The following is a 20,588-nucleotide window of genomic DNA, read 5'->3' as shown; positions in this document are numbered from 1 at the left end:
CACATGTAGGAAGTTATTTCAATACAATGTTAGTACACTGATCTTTAAATCGCTGCAGAGGTGGTCTTTGGAACACACTCTTGAGTATATGGGAGTCACAAAGAAGCCAGAGTCCCTTGAAGACCACCCTCAGCTGCCAGGCCTCTCCAGGATGCCTGGGCTGGGGCTGGTGAACCCCATTCATCAGAGCAGGGCAATTCAGCCTCCTTGACACTACCATGTGGGCTTTAACTGAGAAGCTTGATGACGGAGCAGAAAAGTGGGTCTAGTTTGGCTGATATGGGAGCAAGGGTGCTAGGCTTATTGAAAATGCTCTAAATTCAGTACAATAGGTAGAAATGCCGAGTTGCTGAAGGAAGGACCTGTCTTGGGGGAGACAGATCCATTGAGGAGTGCCAGGAGGCCCTGAATAAGTGACAAGTTTAGATACACTCTCAACACATTCTTGCAAACACACACGTGCACCCACGGTATCACACACATGTCCAAGCAGCTTCATCCTCCTAGACTTTTCATTCCCTACCCTTGCAAGCGCACACACGATTCACGTATACTCTCCCAGCCCACACAGTGGCTGAGGGGAGACCTCATGGCCGAATCAAATGCTGGTTAATCTTGCTGCTTTTATTACACCAAAGGTCTTGACATTTATTAGGTAGGAACACAAAGCTTGGCATACTGCTGTTATAGTGGCATGCATTCTCCTCTATAGTGCAGCTGTGGAGTTCAAGGTCACCGTAGCTCACACAAGAGAACGGCTCTTCAGAGAGGAGAAAGGAGACACTGCAGATCCTTGTTTTTCTCCAGTATCAGTGGACTCACCGTGATTCACCACAACAGCAATCTAGGGAGCGAGGAGTTGGGGGAGGGGAGTGTGCTTTAAACAGGTGCCACAAAAGATCTAGGGGTGAAAGAGGTTCTAAGTTTAACTTAGGGCCAATAGCACTTCTAGGTAAGTTATACTTCCCACAGGTTGCACTGACTACAAGGGCATGCCAAGCACTGTATCTGAGCTGGGTTAAACTTCCAGGAATCCTCAATTAAGGGATCCTGGATTTGCAAGAAAGAGTAAGACATGATGGCACTGTTACAATAAGGCCACTAAACTCACAGCAATGATGACTTCAGAAGGAAACTCTTAGGACTACAGGGAAGCAGCTCTTTCCTCTCTGATGTCAGATGCTCCACTCCAGGTAGGCACCTGCCCTGAGACTATCATATGGTCTTTTCTGGGATGCACAACATCACTGAGCACAACAGAGCACAGGAAGGGGCCACACACATCAAGACTCATGGGCCATCACCACCCACAGTGGCTGACTGTTGTTGGTGAGTGTCTTAGATGCCTCTCCTGGTTGGGCCAAGAGCCCCCATGTCTGAAGAGCTAATCTGAAAAGAGGCTGGCAAAGGACTTCCTCAAGCTCCGGATGGTCTCTGCTTTGGCTTCATCCTCATTGGTTGAAGACCGGAAGAAGGAGGACTCAGAGAAGCTGAAGGCATTTGTCAGGGACTGCGACTTGCTTGAAGATAAAAACCAAAGAGAACATGAGAGGGTGGTGTTCTTAGCGAGGCAGGGAAGGAAGGTGACATGAGGATACATAACTGGAATCCCCATTCCCACCCCAGGGACATCAAGGTGACAGGAGAAAGCTACAAGTGGTCATGTCACCAGGAAACTAGGAAGCCCCTCTGCTACATCCTCACTTTCAGTGCTGCTAAAACAGAAAAGGATGGGACAGTGTGAAAATGAGGGAGAAGGGAAAAAGAGGGAGAGAAGAAGAAGGGGTGACTCAAAGACTATTTGTTTTATTTAAGGCTGGAGGCCCCCAACTTGGTAAGCACAAATCTAGGAATCTCACACCCTCTCCTCTGATAGGCAGAAACCAGGGCCTGTGGGCTTATGTCAAGTGGTGGACTTCAGTACTAGAAGACCTGCAGCAAAGTCATGGTTTTGTTACTCACTCACCTGAGTAACATCCTCAGGCAGGATGTCAGACATGTGCCTCTCTGGCACTAGGTTTTTCCTGTGTGACATGAAGCTGTTTGGTAAAATGATGATCTCTAGGCTTTTTAATTATATTTTTTTATTCTCTGATTCCAAAGGAACCTTTTGGCTTGGCTCAGAACTTTAATGCCTCCATTTCCCTTTTCTTCTTTTTTTTTTTGGCGGCAGTAACAGGTTTGAACTCAGGGCTTCACACTTGCTAGGCAGGTGCTTTAGGGCTCAAGCCATGCCTCCAGCCCTTTTTGTTTTGGTTATTTTAGAGATGGGAGTCTCACTTTTTGCCCAGACCAGTACACTTACTTTAAGCTTCCATCCATCACTGGGATGACCGGTACCTACTACCATTCCTAGCTTTCTTCTGCTAAGGTGGGGTCTACCGAACTTTTTTTTGCCTGGGCTGGCCTGGAACTGTGATCCTCCCACTCTTAGCCTCCCAGGTAGGTAGGATTAGAGGTATGACCCACAGGCACCCTTGCAGCCTTCCTCAGAGGAGCCCGATATGAAGTCTGTGGGGTTCAGGGTGTGCAGGAGAAACAGAGATACATATCAGACCATGATTATTAGGTAATTTTCTAATAAAATTCCAAGCTACACACATCTTAGGGACTTATTTTTCCTTTCAGAGACTAGCGAATGATTCAGAGAGAAAAACTGAAGGCAAGAGTCTGTGGGGAGGCCAAGTCCATACTCCAGGAGGGGACATGAGGTCTGGCTTCTCCAGTGGCCTGCCTTGTCTCCTTCTTGACTTCGACGGAGTTCTGGCTCCAGAATGTTCCTGGTGTCCTTAGTCTCCCATCTCTCTCCTAAATGCTGATGCAGCCCAGAAAAGTCCCATATGTGGCACCTGTGGCAGTCTCTCTCTTCTTGCGGAGACTGTGGATAGAGGCCGGGATCAGCCCCAGCACGCTGGCTTCATGTGCGTGTGTGTATGCGTGTGTGTTCCTCTGCATGTGCAGGCAGAGGGCACTGGGTACAAGCCTCCAGCCTGTCATCAGAGGCTGGCTCTATTCAGCCCACAGGCAAAGACAACTCAAAGATCTGGAGTTAGAGGCAGCTAGTGAAAAAGCAGAAGACCCAAAAAGTCAGCATGTAGAAAATGACTAGACTGAGCGAGGTGATGCAGCAGGTGAGATGTGAGATGCCACTGGCCACAGCTGGGTGCAGAAGTAGGAGATGACCTTTGTAGGACTGAAGATCCAGAGAAGTGACCATCTGGACCCCAAAGCCTCACCCTGGTTCTGCCACTAACTGGAGAAGTGGCTTTGAAAAAAAAAGGTCAAATCTTTCTGAGTAAGGTTTCTTCCCCTGTGCAATAACTCCAAGAGGCTCTTCTGAACTCCAAAGCTGCAGCTCCTTTCTCCCTCCTGGAGCTTACTTACTGCCATCACTTCAGATTTTAAAGCACATGTGGATCACTCCCACCATCCTGGGGCTGCAGCTATCTCTGCTTACCCTAGTGATAGAGTCTGTTTGGGGACACAGAAAGCAGCAGTCTGCCTGTTCTGGGGAGAGGGTGGAACTGACCGCTGTCTTCACCCAGAGGCTGTCCTTTGAAAGCACAGTGCTGCCCTCATAAAGCTAGTGCTGCTGCTTCCCAAGGGTCCCCAGTGATTCTTGGTAAAGCAGGACAGCGAGGAGGGGCTTCTATCTGGACCTCCCCTGCTTCCCACACCACCTTTGGGCAGAGTTGAAGGTAAAAGGTGAGATGGAGTTAACTACTTCCCCCTTTTCCTTCTGGGCAGCCCTGATTACATACCCTGAACTGTGAGTCAGAGGCAGGAAAGGCTTTAGAAAAAAAATTTTTTAGGAGAGAGAAACACAGAAAAAAAGAATGGAAAAAAGAGTGGGAGGTGGGGTCAAAATAAACAACACCCCCCCAAACCCTAAAATAGTACAAGACTAGGGATGGAACAGTAACTGCAGAAGTGCCACTCCCCAAGAAGAAAGGGGGGATGTGAGTTTCTAACTAGACCTTAGACTTTCATTTCCCTCTCCTCCCTTCCCTTGTCAACCCAGTCACCACACACACGCCAAAAAAAAAAAAAAACCCACAAACACAAAACAACCCCAAAAATCCACCACAAAATATCTGTAGGAGAAGGCCTGCTTGAAGGACCTTTCTAGCAGATCTGGAGCCCAAGGCCCATGAGGAGGGGCAGGAAAGGAGGAGGGGAGGAGCTGCTGAGTCGTCTCTTACTTGAGCTGTGGGTGAGGCTGAGGCTTCTGTGGTGGCGCGGCCGGGGGCGGCTGGGCCTCTGCCAGGGAGTTGCTGCTGGAGGGTGCATCTTCATGGGTGACGGTAGGGCCAACCGGCCTCTGAGGAGCCGAGGAAGAGGAGGAGGAAGAAGAGGAGGAAGAAGAGGAAGGTGGCAGTGATGGTCCAGGGGGGAGCCGTCGTGGAGGCAGCACCTTGTCTGGGGGCTGCATTCCTTGGGGTTGCCCAGGACCCCCTAGGTTCAGTACAAGAAAAACTTCATAACTTAACCATTTCAAAGGGTTTCCTTAGTAGAATCTATGTCTCAAAGGGCATGGTTAGTCAATTACCAAAAGGATAAGCTCTATTACAAGTAGCTACCCTAGGCTCTGACGGGCTCCAAAGGGAGCCCTTTTCCTTATATATCCTCCTTATATGCTCCTCCTCAGCGACACAGCAACTTAGTCACAGCAGAAGTCAGGAGGACAGGGAAGAAAGCAGGGGATGAACTGAGCAGGCCTTAGAGTCAGTTCTTTTACAGAGGCCCCTGGACCCGAAGGACCACCCCCCCTTCCCTGAGTTTCTTCAGGTATAGGCTTCCCTGCTCCACAGTTTACTCAGAAGTTCCAAATTGCACTCATCAAGATGCAGGAGAGGGCAGCGGGAAGAGCACTGGAGTGGGAATCAGAGAACCCAAGAGTCTTCGGCAACTCATTCCCTGAATGGGCTGCCATGCTTGGTTAAGCCTTGGCTTTTCCAACCATAAAACCATGAAAACATAAGTCCTAGCATTTGTTATCTTTTAAGATGGCAACGACCCATCTTTTCAGACAGTAATGAATGAGAAAGTTCTTCAACAAGCACTCTGTGGGTTATAATCATCATCAATGATCCTGACTTACATGGTTCCCATGGAGCTACACTTATCCTGCTCCAAACCTGCAGGAGTCTGACTGCCACACCCAGCCCACATAGGCTCTACTGTAGCATTAACTCCCATGACCAGGATCAATCCTTTTTTCTCTCAGGCACCCTTTTGCCTATCAGTGCCATCCTCAGGGGTTCCAGTAAGATGTGCTGCTCAGGTGTGTGGGAAATTCTCAAGCCCCATTTGCTTGAGGGGATGTTGTGAGCACCATCTGGCAAAGAGCCCCCCTAAAAAACCAGCATACCTTTCTCCCAGCATGAGACACAAAACCATCTGGTAGCCTGGAGAGAAAAGAAGCTCTCCTTCTCCCAGGAATTTGATAGAAAGTGTGGTATAAGTTTGCTCAGATTTCACTGAAAAGGTCCCTACACTCAGAAGTCAAATGATGACCCTATGAGCACATACTGACTCTTAGAAATGATGCACAATTGCCCTGGAAGATCCAATATCTCAGTTGCCCTGGAAGATCCAATATCTCAGTCTCTATCCCAAAGTCCACATCCATGAGCCTGCTGGAAGGAGTGGGCTACAGAAATCAAACTAGAGCTAGGCGTCATACTGTTGCTTTGTTTTCTATAAACACCGGCACATCTGCACTCTCTGGAGAGTCAGAATCGTGTGTCTATACTACTGTGCACCCATGATTGTCAGCTCCTTTCCCACTACAGGGCATGGGCTCTTCTGTATCATCAATAACCAATTAATACCCAAGTTAGTGACACATAAATAACACATACATAAATACATAGAATTCTGCATGTTTAAGAAATTCCAAGTTCAAGTCAAATAACTCATGCAGACAACATATTAGTAGGTTATTTCATGTTAATCTGACACCACAACTATTATTATATTAGCATTATTATGGTATTAGCACTTTCTTGAAAGTAATTTGGGTTAATAGGTCAGCCTCTTGTACCAGAAACCTGGATGCTTTCCCACTTGTACAGAGATAATTGAATAGCCAGAAACTTTACAACTTAACACTGAAGACAGATATAACTTTTCTTTTATTGCACATTAAGCTGTACAAGAGTCACAAAAGAGAGGTACTTCAATCACACTTCCAGCACTGGCTGAGGGTCTCCCAGCTAGATCAGTACAAAAAAAGGGGGACAACATCAGAAAAGAAATGGGTACAAAACACCTGAATGGTAATCTACATTGTGACAAAGGTGTCCCCCAGGCCACAGAGTTGTCCCTTAGCATGCTGCCTGAGGGCACATGATAGTCAGGTGATGCTGTCTGCTTGTGTGTGGCAGTGGGAGCCCTAATCAGTTTCTCCCTCACCTGAGAGACCTTGGCTAACACTACCCCTTTAGCCTGACTGAATTCAAATGGCAACTTTATATTTGTGGGTCACAAATGTCACATGAAAAGCACCTGGATGTACACACTGAAAACATGCAGAGAAGCAACACCACCATCAGCTCAGCATTTGGATAAAAAAATTTGAAAACAACAACAACAAAAAATGTATTCCTCCATTCTGGGAAATGTGACTTTATTCCTGTCTATCACTTCATCAGACTGGGAAGTATTTAAGGACCTGATTCTTATGCAACCCACCTAGAAGTGCGTATGTGCATATATGCATATATTTACAACAGACTACCACCATCATCATCAAAGGGAGGATATAGCAGGTGAGAACATTCACACTCTTCACATTTCTCTGTGGCCTCAGAATTTGCCAGCAACCACAGGAGAAATCAGGGCATGTGTCCCTGTCACATAACTCATGCTACCAACATGAACTCACTCCTTAGAACTGGCAGGTAGTTCAAAACTGGGCTATGTCAGTACAGAGGTGGGAGGGAATGTAAAAGTAGAGCCAGAAGCATGGTTTTTCTAAAAGGCAAACTGCTGGCATGAACTCCCATGGGCCCTGGGGCTAGAGAAGGCCACTCAGTACCATTCCCTGCCCTGCCCAGATATGGCAAGATGAGGCACTGACCCCCGAGTCCTGATTTAATTAACCACAGCATCTTTTGCCCAGGTGCTGCTTGTCAGAGGAAAGAGGACAAACACTTGCACAAGCTACATCCGAGACAGCTCTTTCCAGAAAGCTCTCCATTCTCAGGCCTCTGGAGGAGGTGGCAGCTGAAAACTAACACTGGAGCCAATCTCAGAGTTCTGTAGGCAGTGAACCCACTCGGGTGACATGGGGCATTGCTAATTTGGTCTCATGTTATGATGCCTCAGGAATGGTCAAACCCTTCCCAGACTGTCAGCAGTTTCCTGCATTCTCTTTGCTAAAGAATCATCTCTGCACACAGGTCAAGCTTTGGGGAATACAAAGCCTCCCGGGTTCCACAGAAGCCACATATGGCAGGTTCATAAACAGCAACAAAGAAGAAACATTTTCAGGAACCGAGATCAACACACAGAAAATACTCACAAGTTCACTTGGATATTGCACATCAGCGGCCCCATGTTTTTTGTTTGTTTAATCTCATAGCTAATTAGTTAATAATAAAAACAAAGGGTACACTGTGATGTAAAATACATAACACATTTCTGGAAGTAACTTGTTCTTTGTATTTCATCACTAAAAACACAAGAGCTCTACAGGCACAGCCAGCCTAGTCACATAAACTCAAACTGCACCAAATTTTAGCAAATGGAGAAAAAGGTGGATGTCTTCAGATTCAACAGATGAAGCTATGGAAATTAGACCTTGAAAATCTCTTAGAAGTTCTATCTATTTGGCCTAGTCATGCAGAAAGGAAGCATAAGCACAATTCATTGGAGATCCCAGGCACACTCATGGAGGTGAGGGGAGACCCGTAATCTGAGCCTGGGGGGGAGGAGGGGAGTTGGCTTTATTGTCGTGATTGCTCCCCCACCCCCCCCACTGTCCCCACCCCCTGGTCCATCCCTGCTGTTCCTATCTCACCGCATGTCATGTAATGCCTCAAAAACACTATGAAACCACCCAGAAGATAGAATCACACTGGACTTAGGAGAGGCATGATTCTTTTGTACACTGTTGACAAACAGCCCTGGAATCACAAGTTATACAGAGAAATGTAAGTGAGCAATACAAGCACAAACAGATAAACAACCAAACAGAGCAGCTGACACTGCATAGGAAAAACAGTCCAGTCAGCATTGAAAGAATGCAGCAACGGCACCAGCTACCAACGGGAGGGTCTGTTCTCCTCCCCACTTGCCTTTCTTTTCTTTTCATTTGTTTTTGGCTTAAAATTTCTGCTTTGAAAAATTTACTACTGATCACTTTAAGAAGCTTGGACTTGTTTTGGCCCTACTGCAATGCCATTACAGTCGAGAATATACTGTAAACAACCTTGGGGGGGTGGCCGCTGAGGTGGGGTCTTGCTCGAGTCCGGATCCTTAAGTGTTCCACTCTGGAAGACAAAAATGCAAAACAGATAAAAACAAAACTACAAGCGAATTCCAAAGAGAAACCCTGTGGCTCGGTGACAAGACTGCAGTGGAATCCGCTGGGATCTGGTCAGGAGTTCGTGCTGTTCCAGAAACACCTCCCAGGGACCCTCAGCCTCTGGCTGTTGCTGGAGTGAGGTGTGGGTGTGAACACATTGCAAGACAAAATGCTTTGAGACCTCCTCAAACTCCTTTTCACTTTGCTGTCTTTTAGACTTGCTTTTTCTAGAAGCTTTGAGTCTTTTATCCCCACCTGGTTTCTTCTCGGTGCTTGCCTGATATCCAGGTCCCACCTGCCCTTATAGGCCTGGCTTCCTAAAGCAAAGGAGGGGTTAGGTTGTAGGTGGCTCCAGAGAGGAAGGCAGGGGGCTGGGTGACTGGACCAGGTGACTAGCCTAGACTTGGCTCAATTCTCAACTGGAGCGAACAGACGGGATTGGGGTGGGATCAGTTCTGGGGCTGACTCAGGGTCAGATTTACTCTCTGAAATGGGCTGGAACCCTTCAGGGGAGGAACTTGAAAGACAGAGTAGCCACTTATTTGTTTCCCAGAATCCTCCTTACCCAGAAGGAAGGAGTAAGATGTTAATGTTTATGAACTGCTCAGGGTCAAACTGTTTTTCCCTCTTAAACAGCACGATTACATTTTCCCCAAAAACATGGCTCCACTCCCATGCTTCCTCTTCTCCCAGCTGTGATTCTGATTATGTTCTGACAGGATCAAAGGTGCATGTGACTTAAGTTTGTCTGACATTTGTATTAAACCTAGTGAGCATTTGAAGAGTGACTTTGGCATAAGGGAAATACTCTCTAAGCTAAAGCCTGACAAGTGTGCTGATGGTGACCTCAGGGAGGGGCTTTGGAGCCAGGGCTGTGAGGAGGGCTAGCTAAGAGCATCTTCGGTACCCTCCATTTCCCCTTCTATTGCTCTGCTCCTCTGCAATGAGCCCTGAGCCCTGTTCTCACCTCAACACAGCTTCTCCTTCTGGTCCCCCTTCCCCCTGGGTTTGATTCTGGCCATTAATGTCCCCTCCTGTATTCAGCCCTACTACCAAGGAAGTAGACAGAAGTACTATCCCTACTATCCTATACTAGGAGGTCTCAAACTGGTCTAAGAGGATTTTAGATAATAACAGCAAGTGGGGCCCCTGAAATGTCCTTAGCACCACATAGGGGAGTGCTCACAAATCACAAGAACACCAACTCTTTCCTTTCTTCTTGGCATTCTCACTGGATCCAGGAGCCCTGACACTGTGGTACCCACATTCAACAAGCCAGCTGCAGAACACTCCACCCAGTCAGCCCCAAGGGCACCTAAGACTGACCACACTCTGCTTACTGGCCTTGCTGAGGACTGTATCAGTTCTTACTTAGATTACAACAGTGTCCTAATTCTTTCAACTCTTCTTTCTCCAATCTATCTCCTCTATGGCTACCTGTTATCCTCCTAAACTCCTTCCCTAATTGTGCCACTTAACCTCTCTAAGTAATTTACAGCTAATACCTACTGAGTGTTTACTGTATGCCAGGTCACCTGGGGCCCTTTATGCAATATCTCCCTTCTATATTACAATGGCTTTATGAGGCAGATACTATTTTACCAACATCCCTAATTGCCTCCCCTCCCTCTAGTGGTACTGGGGTTTGAAACTCAGGATCTTATGCTTGCTAGGTGGGCACTCTACCACTTGAGCCATGCCTCCAGCCCTGCCTTTTCTCTTCTTCATGTCCTAAATACACCTACTTCTTCTAGACCTGACCTTACTATCTACTCTCTAATCTAGACCATACCATCAATGTCATGGCCTCTCATTGCCTGAGATGGACACTCAGGTGTAGGACAGCGAAATTCGAGCTTGTAGAGCCACTAGACTGGCTCTTGCCAGTCTCCTCCCCACAGCCTAACAAGATGAACTCACGGGGTGATCATACCATACAAGTTGGCCCTGGCTCTCCTCAGCCACAGAAATAGACATGTGAGACATTCAAGGGTGAAATGAGCCCAAAAGTGTTCTTCCCAAAGCTTTGGGGGAACAGCTCCCAGAGGCATTCCTTGGGACTCAGACTGGGAACGTGTCTTGGCCACTCTTGATGGCGCCTGAGGAGCTTCCCCTGTCCCGGGCCCTATAGAGGTTGTGGAACTGAAGGCTTCTCAGGGGCTCTAGGAGGAGGGGAAGAGGGTCCCCAAGGACTATTGCTTGCCAGGCTGAGACACTCTGGCTCAGTCTACAAGCCTGCTGTCTGCTAGGGGCTGAGGGCTTATTCCCTGTGGGGTTTGGCTACCATGGGATCTGTATGCAGTCACCAGGAGCCTCCTGGGATACGGAGTTCCACAGAAGTCTGGTCACTCTGGCGTCACCGCCAAAGTCTGGCCTGCAGCCAGCTCAAGGCAAGGACTCGTGGGCAGACTGAGCAGCAGTTTCCCTCAGGAAGCTGGTTGACTCAAACAGGTAAGAATGTGAAGTCCAAAGCATGTGACCAGCTACACACAAAAGGGAAGTGGTGGGGGGTGGCATCACTGCAGACTAAGGAAAAGGGGCTGGAGGAGTGGCCCAAGTGGTAGGTAGAGTGCCTGCCTAGCAAGTGTGAGGACCTGAGTTCAAACCCCCAGTACCACACACACACACACATACACACACACACACAAAAGAGAAAGAAAAAAACCCTCCAAACAACCCGACACTTACAAAATGACTGAAGTCCAGAGGATGCCAATGTGTGATGCTGCTGTAGCTTAAGGTGTCTCAATAAGGGGGAGTCATAGGTCCACTACTATTTTGCCTGATCAAGCCTCATGAAAAAGTAATGTCACCACTTCTGGGAAACTTTTAAAAGACAACTGGAAGAATAAAATGGGTCTGGAAACAACTTCTTCCTTCATTGACTTTGGACAAGTTACTTAATCTCTAAGTCTCAGTTTCCTAAATTGTAAGAATTAATAGGGCTTAGTGGACAAAAATTTGCCCATCGTAAATCTGAATCATGTCAAGGACAGGCCTGGGTAGTAGTGACTTCCCTAAGCAGGACCCAGACAAACTCCGGTCAGAGATACTATGGAGGGTTACAGGCAGATGACTTCTACAGGCTCTTCTGGCTCTGGGTTACCATTAATTCTTTTGTGCATTTTTCAGTTCTTTAGATGCATGAGATAAGAGATAAGACCTTTCTAGCTGTGCAGTCTTGAGCTCAGAAAGACCCCAAGGCTACTAGGCCTAAGCAGAGATATCCTGCGGGCATAGGCTTTGAGGGGCTTGGCAAGGATGGTATGCTGCTGCCTTCCGAAGAGGCTAACTGGGCTGGTATCCTTTTCGCTGGATCCACCAGGCTTTAGAGATCAGAGGAATCTGTCCTAGGTAGACGCTCCTATGGGGGCAGCTGGAGTAGCTCAAAGATTCCCCAGGTTGGTAGGCCCAGCATTTGGTTGTCAAAGGAGGAGAGCAAGTTTTCTTTACACAGGGCCACAAATGCCCAGTTCTTTCCATATTTTCCTTCCCCTGTGCTCTGGTAGGAGTACCAAAAAGGCCTTGTGCATGCTGTGATGCAGAATGCCCTGAGCTGGGGACCAGAAGATCCAGCTGTCTTCCTCAGCAGCTCTGTGATTTTGGGCAGGTCATCTGCATTCTCGTTGCTGATTTGTAAACAAAGATAGAATTGCTAGCCCACTCCATCTCACATAAGGTTGTAAGGCTTAAAATAATGAGTGTTCTTTGTAAACTGTCAAGTGTTGGGCAAGTGATGATACAAGTGAGCACCACTGCTATTATCTAAATAAGAATAAATATCATCCCAAAGGAATGAAGCTGTAATGTTAGAATCATTTGAATCTGTGGAGAAGACATTGTTGGGTGGCTTCCTGTCACCTGGTACATGCACAGTTTGTGCGTGGGGGATTCTGGGCTGTGATACACCATGCCCTCTTGTGTATCACTGGCTTAGTGCCAGCAGGCTCCCCAAAGATGCAGAAAAGTTCATTCAGGAAGAGTAAATATTAGCTCTTGTGGTGACCAGAAAGGAAATTACTGGCCTGGGAGAGGAACCAAGCCCATGATGAGGGTTTGTGGTTTTTGCCAAAGGCACCTTTAATTTGCCATCCTGTGGCTTTCAGCAGACAAATCAGAAAAGGGGAGCTCCTATCTGACATTCCAGCAGGATGGAAAGCTGAGGAAGGAAAGACACTGAGTGACTCAACTCTTTAGAGTTGCTGGCCTGAGACCAGCTGCTCCCACCAAGGAGGAAGGCCTGTGCTTGCTCAGCATATCTGAGACAGGAAATTGGGAAAGGGTCTCAGGGTCTGGCCCCAGGAAAGGGGCCAGGTCAAGCTTTTTGCTGTCACACCACAGAACTATTCTGATCCTGCCCCCCCCAGGCCCCGCTTCTCTGGTCTAGGACCCCAGGGAGAATGAAGCAGCAGGAAGGAATGTGGTCAGGAGGTTGTAGACCAAAGGGGACAGCATGTTTCAGCACCTTTCTGGGCTCACCCTGAAGTCACCAGTGCGTACCTTTCTTCCTCTGAAAGGTGCCCAAGGATGAGCTGCTCTTCCTTCCTTCTTAAGGGGAATCGCTGTTACTATGGTAGGAGGTCATCTCCTGGACTGGGGCACTCTCATAATCTAAGGACACTGGAAATGTCCCATAGGGGCAGTCCATGAGTCCTATGGGGCACTGAAGGTCAGGTCACCCTAGGTCAGAATGTCAGCTTCAAGTGATTAAAGATGTTTCTGAAAGTTACAACAGTCCCAAAATAGTTAGTTTCTCTTAATAGTCCATTAAGGGATCTAATTACCAGTGGTTTTATCTGAACCTGCCCCAAATCTCCTCATATTCTCAGCTTATATTCACTGGGGAACAAATTCTCTAAAGCCAGTTCTGCTGTGGGAAGCAGGAAGGTCTTTGGTTTGTTCTAAATTTGCCTCTTTCAAACTCAAGTGAAGCTTAGTCCCATGCTTTGGATCTGAGGGATAGTTGAGACCCCTCCCTAAGTGCACGGCCCTCTAGGTTACACTTCTCAGAGTGCAGAGATCCTTTCTCAGTTTTGGTCTCCTTGCACCCAAGAGAAGCTTTTAGAGCCTTGGTGGCTGAAAAGACTTGGCTAGAAATATTTTGAGTCTAATTTTAGATCAGAGAGGCAGTGAACAAGGACTGGCAGAATGTCCTCCCAGAAACCAGAGGTTATTCAGCCTCAGTCCTTCAATTCTGAACTCTCATCAGGCCTCTCCCAGGTCCGGTGGCTAACACAGCCTGAAGCAAAGCATCTTAGATCTGAAGATTTTGAAAGTCATCTGCTCCAACATCCCCTGTCCCAGCCTACCCTTTCATTGCATCCCTGATAAGCAGATCATCTGGCCTGCCTGAGCATAGACAATGATTTGACAGCCACACAATACGTCCCAGATCAGCCCTTTCTGCTCTCAGTAAGTTTATTTCTGACATAGGGTCAAAACTTATCTTTCAGTAGATTTACCTTTGGAACCATTTCTAATCCATGATGGCATCAGAGAGCTGAAGACATTGAGTCGTGGGCTTCTTGAGATGACTGTTATTCAACTTCAGGACCTTAACTTTTATCACACAATAGACCAGCTACATGCCCCAACCTCGTCCTTTCTCTCCTTGCATACTTCAGTTAGTTTGTCCTTGTTATGTTACGACCCTCAAATGAGAAATAACAATCCAAGTGTGGCCTGATCAGCTCAGGGAGGAAGAAGAGTTTCATCTCCTTGGCACTAGATGTGTATTAATGCCTTCAAAGGCTGAGTCTTAGAATCAATCACCATTGGCCTCACCCACAAGCCAAATAGGAAAGCCAGCTGTGAGGCATAACTGAGGAATACTAAAGACAGGCGAGTCTGAAATTCCTGCATTAGCATTTTGCCTTTTGTCTCTGGAAACTTTTATAGGACAATATAGAATAGGACCAGTGTAAAGAGAATGATAAAGAGCTACATGAAAGACAAGGATGCTATCTCCACTGGCATGACCTGAGAGCTTTGTCCAACTAAAGCTCTTTTCCTTGTTCCTGGGAGACTCTGGAGCAGTCCACACATCTCCAGAGCCCCAAGATAAAGGGCCCATCTCAGATCCTGGTAAAAAACCTCAAAACTCTGTGAATGTATTAAGGGATAGAAGAGGAGGCTCTACAGGCCTAGAGCTGGGAGGCTATGATCATCTTTGACCACCAGGTGTCACTGCCACCCTGAGAACAGTGTACCTAAGCACTATTGAGTCCCTATGTAGAGGGTCAGTTGCCCAACACCCCTGAGGCAGCGAGGCTGAAGCTGAGCTGTTGCCTGTCAAGTCAGACTTTGCCACTCACTTCCCTGCTTTCAGTGCCTCTTACATCCATGCCCCTACTTTTTTGGAACTGTGCACAGCAGCTAGCTTCGCTAATGTTTTCCATCCATCCCAGGCTAGGGGGTGACTTGTAACAAGGTGTGGTCTCTACTCAACACCCACACATGTAGCCTCCTTAAAGTGTATAATCAAAGAAATGAAAGCTCTAATGGTGGAGCTGCAAGGCAGGGATGGAGACAGAAGGGTAGGCAAGTGGCTCGTTACAAGTCTACCCTGGTTTTGGTCTAGAATTCTGAGCAAGGAGCATCCCCTAGGGTCATGACTCAGGCCAGCAGGTCTTTCAGCCTGAACTTCCACACTCACAGAAGAGGCCAGCAAGAGGGCCTTGACCATGGAGAATGGTCTGTGTAAGTCAGGGACAGCATCCAAGGGCTCAGCTGGCCAGGCAATATCCAGGTGGGTACCCAGGTAATGTTCCTTAGTTCATATCCCTTCAACACTACTAAGATCTACACAGGATCTCAACATTAACTCTAACTAGGCTGATAAGGCTCTTAAAGATGTTTATTCCAAATGGAACTCATTCACAAATATGTCTTAGAACAACCTTCCAAGGGAAGAGAAGTGGGTAGGAGTGGTTTGCTTAGGTAAGAGGAACATTTTATCCTTGTCATTTATAGAGAATTGCTATGAAAGGTAGAAATAATAATGGTAATAATAATAAAGAACAAAGTTTTGGTATTGTTGTTTACATTTTCTACAGACAACTGATTGCTCCTAGGCAGCCCACTCTCAACAACCCTTTTTAGAACACGTTTGTGTTCAGTCATAAGTCACACGACTGACCACATATATGACAGTGGTTCCATGTGATTACATTGCCTAGTGACTTCATAGTCTCTTGGTTTGTGTAAATATGCACTTTGATAATGAAATCACACAAGAACAGTTCTCACGATGTGGCCTGGTTGTCCTATATTCAATGACTATTAGGTACTGGTACTTTGCTTCGTCCTAGAAATAAAGTAGTGAATAAATCTATACTCTTGAGGTTTACACTCTAGAGGAAGTAACAAATGAACAGACAAGAACGGTCTTGCAGGGTGCTGGTGGCTCACACCTATAATCCTAGCTACTTGAAGCACTGAGATCAGGAGGATCATGGTTTGAGGCCAGCCCAGACAAATACTTTGCAACACCCTATCTCCAAAATAACCACAAAATGGACTAGAACCACACCTCTGAAGTTTCGAAAGTTTGAAGCCCTGAGTTCAAATCCTGGTCTAAAAAAAACCAACCCAAAAAACAAGAACAGTCTTAGCTGACAGACAGTGCTATGTGGAAAGTTAACAGAGGGAAAGGTTGTAATCAGTGAATAGGTGGCAACTTTGGGTTGGATGGTTGAGGAAATACCAGTTACACTGTCATGAGTCAGTCCTCATGTTTGTCCTGACCCCAAACAGGAAGAAGCATTTCAGAGAGAGTATATAACCAATACAAAAGCCTTTACCAGTGTGGCTAGGGCATAGTAAACAAAAGATAGGATGATATAAGGGTAAAGAGGTAGATGAGAGCCTATGTGAATTGCTTGGGAAAAATTATGCAAGAGGTAGGATCAGGGAAAAATTCTGTTCTGGCTGGGTTATATTTAGGATGCCTTTTAGTTAGGCAAGTAGAGGTATCAAGCGAGAATTAGACATGAATCTGGAGATCAAAGGAGTGGTCAGGGAAGAAGACAGATCTTGGGCTGGCCAAGACCACTCAGGAATGTACACTGCCCAAGTTCTGGGGCATTGCCATTTAGAGATTTAGCAGGAGTGAAAGGATCAGCAAAGGCAAATGACAAGGATAAGTCAACAAGGTAGAATGAAAAACAAGCAAGGGTGTGGTCACAGAGGCTTAGTAAAGAAAGTGTTTCAAGGAAGTAGTCAGCTGCATCAAATGCTACTGCAAAATCTGAAAGGAAAGAAGAGAAGTGACCTCTGGACTTGGACATGGAGGTGACTTTGCCAAGAGTGATTTCAGTGAGATAATGTATAGAATGCTGAGTGGAGTAGGTTGAAGGAAATGTGATGTGTTGAAGGGGTGACGGATAGCTAAAACAACTCAAGATTTACTAGAAGTGAAGAAGAGAAATGGGATAGTAGCTAGAAGACAAATATGGGGTTGAGGGATTTTTTTTTGTTTTTAATGGGCAATATCACATGTAGATATGATAATCTTTTGGAAAAGGAGAAACTAATGATGGAGAGCAGAAGAGATACTTCAAAGCAGGTAGGATTCAGATCACAGGTAGAGGTTAGGCCCTAGAAATAGATTCATGTGGGTAAAGATGCAAGGAGGTGGGGAGCTGGGATATCAAGAATAAGAAGGCAACCGGTCTGACACTTCCACTGGCCTAGACCCAGGATGATAGAAATGTCTTCTCAACCATAACCATTTGTGTTGTTTTCTAAAGAAATGTGAGATGGAACTATGACCAGTACAGCCATGGCTTCATTTTGCCAAGAATGACGGACTATTGGGTGTCTTTTGTTTTCAGGGTAACCTGAGGTCAAGACATAGACTTAGGAGAAAACTGTTGTGCTAACAGAGAATAGAAGGAGACACCATTCAATGACCTACAAATTCAGGCAAGACTTCAATTTAGAATATAAACAACTTTTGGAGAGGAACTGTATTTCATTCATTACTGAAGTCCTAAGGCTATTAGCTAATTTAAGTATACACTCTGGGCTAGGCCTGTGTTAGGTAGGGGAAACACAGAGGAATAGGCATGGTCTCTGCCTATGAGGAACTGAAAGTATTTGAGAAATACCTGATGTATTAACTTAATAGTGTGTATTGTAAAGAATCAGGCCTTGCCCTAAGAGTGGTCTGCCCTTTTTGCCATGCTCCAGTGAAATAGTCTCTAAACTCTTGGAATTTCCTGAGCAACGGGAATATCTTTGTTTATTCATGGTGGGTCCTTTAGGCCACATGGTATTAACCCAACTTGCAGGGAGGGAGAATGTGGAGACTGAGTTCAATCCATCATACCTATGTAACTAAAGCTCCAGTAGCAACTCTGAACACTGAAGCTCAGATAACATCCCTCTTTGGCAATACTCATTGTATATTGTCACATATCATTGCCAGGAGGGTAATACATTCTAAGGACAATGGAAGCTTTGCATTTGGAATCCTCCCAGATTCTGCCCTATGCATCTTCTTTTGGCTTAGTTTGACTTGCATCCTTTCCCCATAATGCACTGTAACTGAGTACAATAGCTTTCAGTGAGCTCCTCAACTTCTTCCAAAGAGCTATCAGACATGTTGTGGTTTGAGGGAACTCCCTGAACTTCCAGTTCATGTCAAAAGTGAGGGCAATCTTATAGAGGCCTATACCCTCAGACTTTGTAGTTTGGCTGACTCCAAACTACAAAGACCTTAGGATTGAACAAGATCTAGAAATCACCATTTCACAGGCGAGAAAAGAGGTCTAGAGATGGAAGTAACTTGTCTAAGGTCACAAAATGTTACGGTAGAGTAGAGAACAGCTCCTGAGTATTCTGAGCATGGTGTATAGCATCCTGCTATAGTTCTGAACACGAGGCTGAGCAGAGAAAAGCTCAGACTCATTTGACTACAAGGGATTTCTGTAGGAGCCCATATATTTAGGGAAGCTTATTCCTTACTATGCTTCCAGCTTGGACCTTGACATATATTTCCCTTAATAATGTTTAAACTGGGCTGGGGGCAGTGGCTCAAGCCTGTAATCCTAATTACCCAGAGGGTGGAGATCAAAAGGATGGTGATTTTGAGACCAGCCCAGGGGAAAAAGTCAGCAAGACCCTACCTTAACCAGTAGCTGGGTGTGATGGCACACACTTGTCATCTGGCTCCATGAGAAGCATATATAGGATTGCCAGAGCAGGCCAGACTGCACAAAAATTCGAGACCCTATTCCAGAAATAACTAAAAGCAAAAAGGGCTACAGGTGTGGCTCACATAGTAGAGTGCTTTGCCTAGCAAGTGCAAGGCCCTGAGTTCAAACCCCAGTACAACCCCTCCCCCAAAATAAAGTTTAAACTAGTATTTAGTCTTTATGAAATAAGGGATGCTCATCTAATTGGGAACTGGAGATCAGGAGGATTGCTGTTCGAGGCCAGCCTGGGCAAAAGTTACAGAGATCTCCATCTCAACCAATAAGCCACTTGGTACATGCCTATAATTGCACATATGTGAGAGGCATAGGTAGGAGGATGGTAGTCCAAGGCCAGCCCTGGGCAAAAATTTGAGACTCTAACCTGAAAATAACTACAGCAGAAAAGAGCTGGGGTTGAGGCTCAAGTGGTAGAGCACCTGAGTAGTCAAACCCCAGTATCTCAGAAAAAAAAAAAAAGGATGCTGCAGTTGGGAATTTGGTGTGTCCCCCTAGAGTTCATGTGCTGAAACTAAGTCCCCATTGTGAAGTACAAAGAGGATGAAAAATTAGTCTGACGATGGTGTTTAGAGGTAGAACGTTTGGGAGATGATGGTTAGGGTATCAAGGTTGTTAGGGTGAAGCCCTGGAACTGAATCCTTGTGGCTTACAGAAAGAGAGACCAGTGGACCTAGAAAGACACATACTCCCTACCTCTTAATATGTGACAGCCTGTACTGCCTTGAGACTCTGCTAGCAAGAATGTTATCACCAAATGCAATCCTTCAGCTTAGACCTCCAAAACTCTGAACCAAAATAAACCTCTTTTCTTTATAACGTAGCCTCCTTTAGGGATTTCATTTCAGTAACACAATATGGACTAGTTGAAGGGACTTATATCAAAGAACAGTTAATGCCTTTTATGGGGTGCAAAACTCTTTGGGAATTATCTCTTTACTATTAAATTTTTATACTTTTTTGATGAAACCCTTGTAGCCATAACTACATTTTCACTAGGCACCGACTAAGTTTGCAGATAAAGAACTCAACTCACAGAAACTGAGGGTTAACTGTGTGTGCCACTCTTCCTCTAGAGAAGGGACAAACAATGATCTGATTCACAGCTTACTTCTAACTATCCACTGAGGTGGACTAAAAGGCAAGACTAGGACCCAAGTTTCTTGATTCATCACATTTACAGAATTATAAAATCTAACCACAGGCCTGGCATTTTTTTTTTTCAAGAAGATCCTTTGTTTGTTTGTTTTTTTAATTTTTTTTGTGTTATTGTAGTTTGAACTCAGGGCTCCTCACTTGCTAGGCAGGTGCTCTTACTGCCTGAGTCACACTTCCGACTCTTTTTGCTCTGGTTATTTTGGTTATTTGGTTTTTGCCCAGGCCAACCTGGGACTGCAATCCTTCTGATCTCACACTCTCAAGTACCTAGCATTACAGGTGTGAGCCACTGGTGACTGGTTTATGCATAAAAATCTTTTTCTTTCTTTTTTTTCTCTTTTTCCCTCGCTCCTCTCTCTTTCTATCTCTCTTTTCCTTCGTTTCTTTGCATTTTAGGCACAAACACTACCACTGAGCTACACCCCCAGACCAAGAAACAGATTCATGTACTTGGTCTGATATAAGTCACATAAAGAAGGTATGGAACAGGGCCACATATGGTGGTTCATGCCTGTAATCCTAGCTATGCAGGAGGTGGAGGGCAAGAGGATTGTGGTTCAAGGACAGCAGAGAAAAGTTAATGCAAGACCCTATCTGGAAAAGAAACTGAAAAGACAAAAGGGCTTGGGGCATGACCTAAGTGATAGAGCACTTGCCAAGCAAAGTTTAGGCCCTTAGTTCAC

At 45.9% G+C, this 20,588-nt stretch overlaps 1 protein-coding gene across 1 annotated transcript in view; it reads right to left on the bottom strand.

The window, feature by feature from the left end:
• Positions 1 to 567: 567 nt before the first annotated feature.
• Positions 568 to 20,588, bottom strand: part of Syn2 (synapsin II) — a 153,826-nt gene continuing 133,805 nt past the window's right edge. The window contains exons 11-13 of the mRNA XM_020177165.2: positions 8,438 to 8,498; positions 4,203 to 4,455; positions 568 to 1,520 (exon numbers count right to left, since the gene is read on the bottom strand). Coding sequence (XP_020032754.1) covers positions 1,385 to 1,520; positions 4,203 to 4,455; positions 8,438 to 8,498 — 450 coding nt within the window. The 3' untranslated portion in view covers positions 568 to 1,384. The remainder of the gene's footprint in view (positions 1,521 to 4,202; positions 4,456 to 8,437; positions 8,499 to 20,588) is intronic.

Source organism: Castor canadensis, chromosome 10, assembly GCF_047511655.1.
Source record: "Castor canadensis chromosome 10, mCasCan1.hap1v2, whole genome shotgun sequence".
Taxonomy (NCBI): Eukaryota; Metazoa; Chordata; class Mammalia; order Rodentia; family Castoridae; genus Castor; species Castor canadensis.
This window is presented reverse-complemented; position numbering and strand designations above follow the sequence as displayed.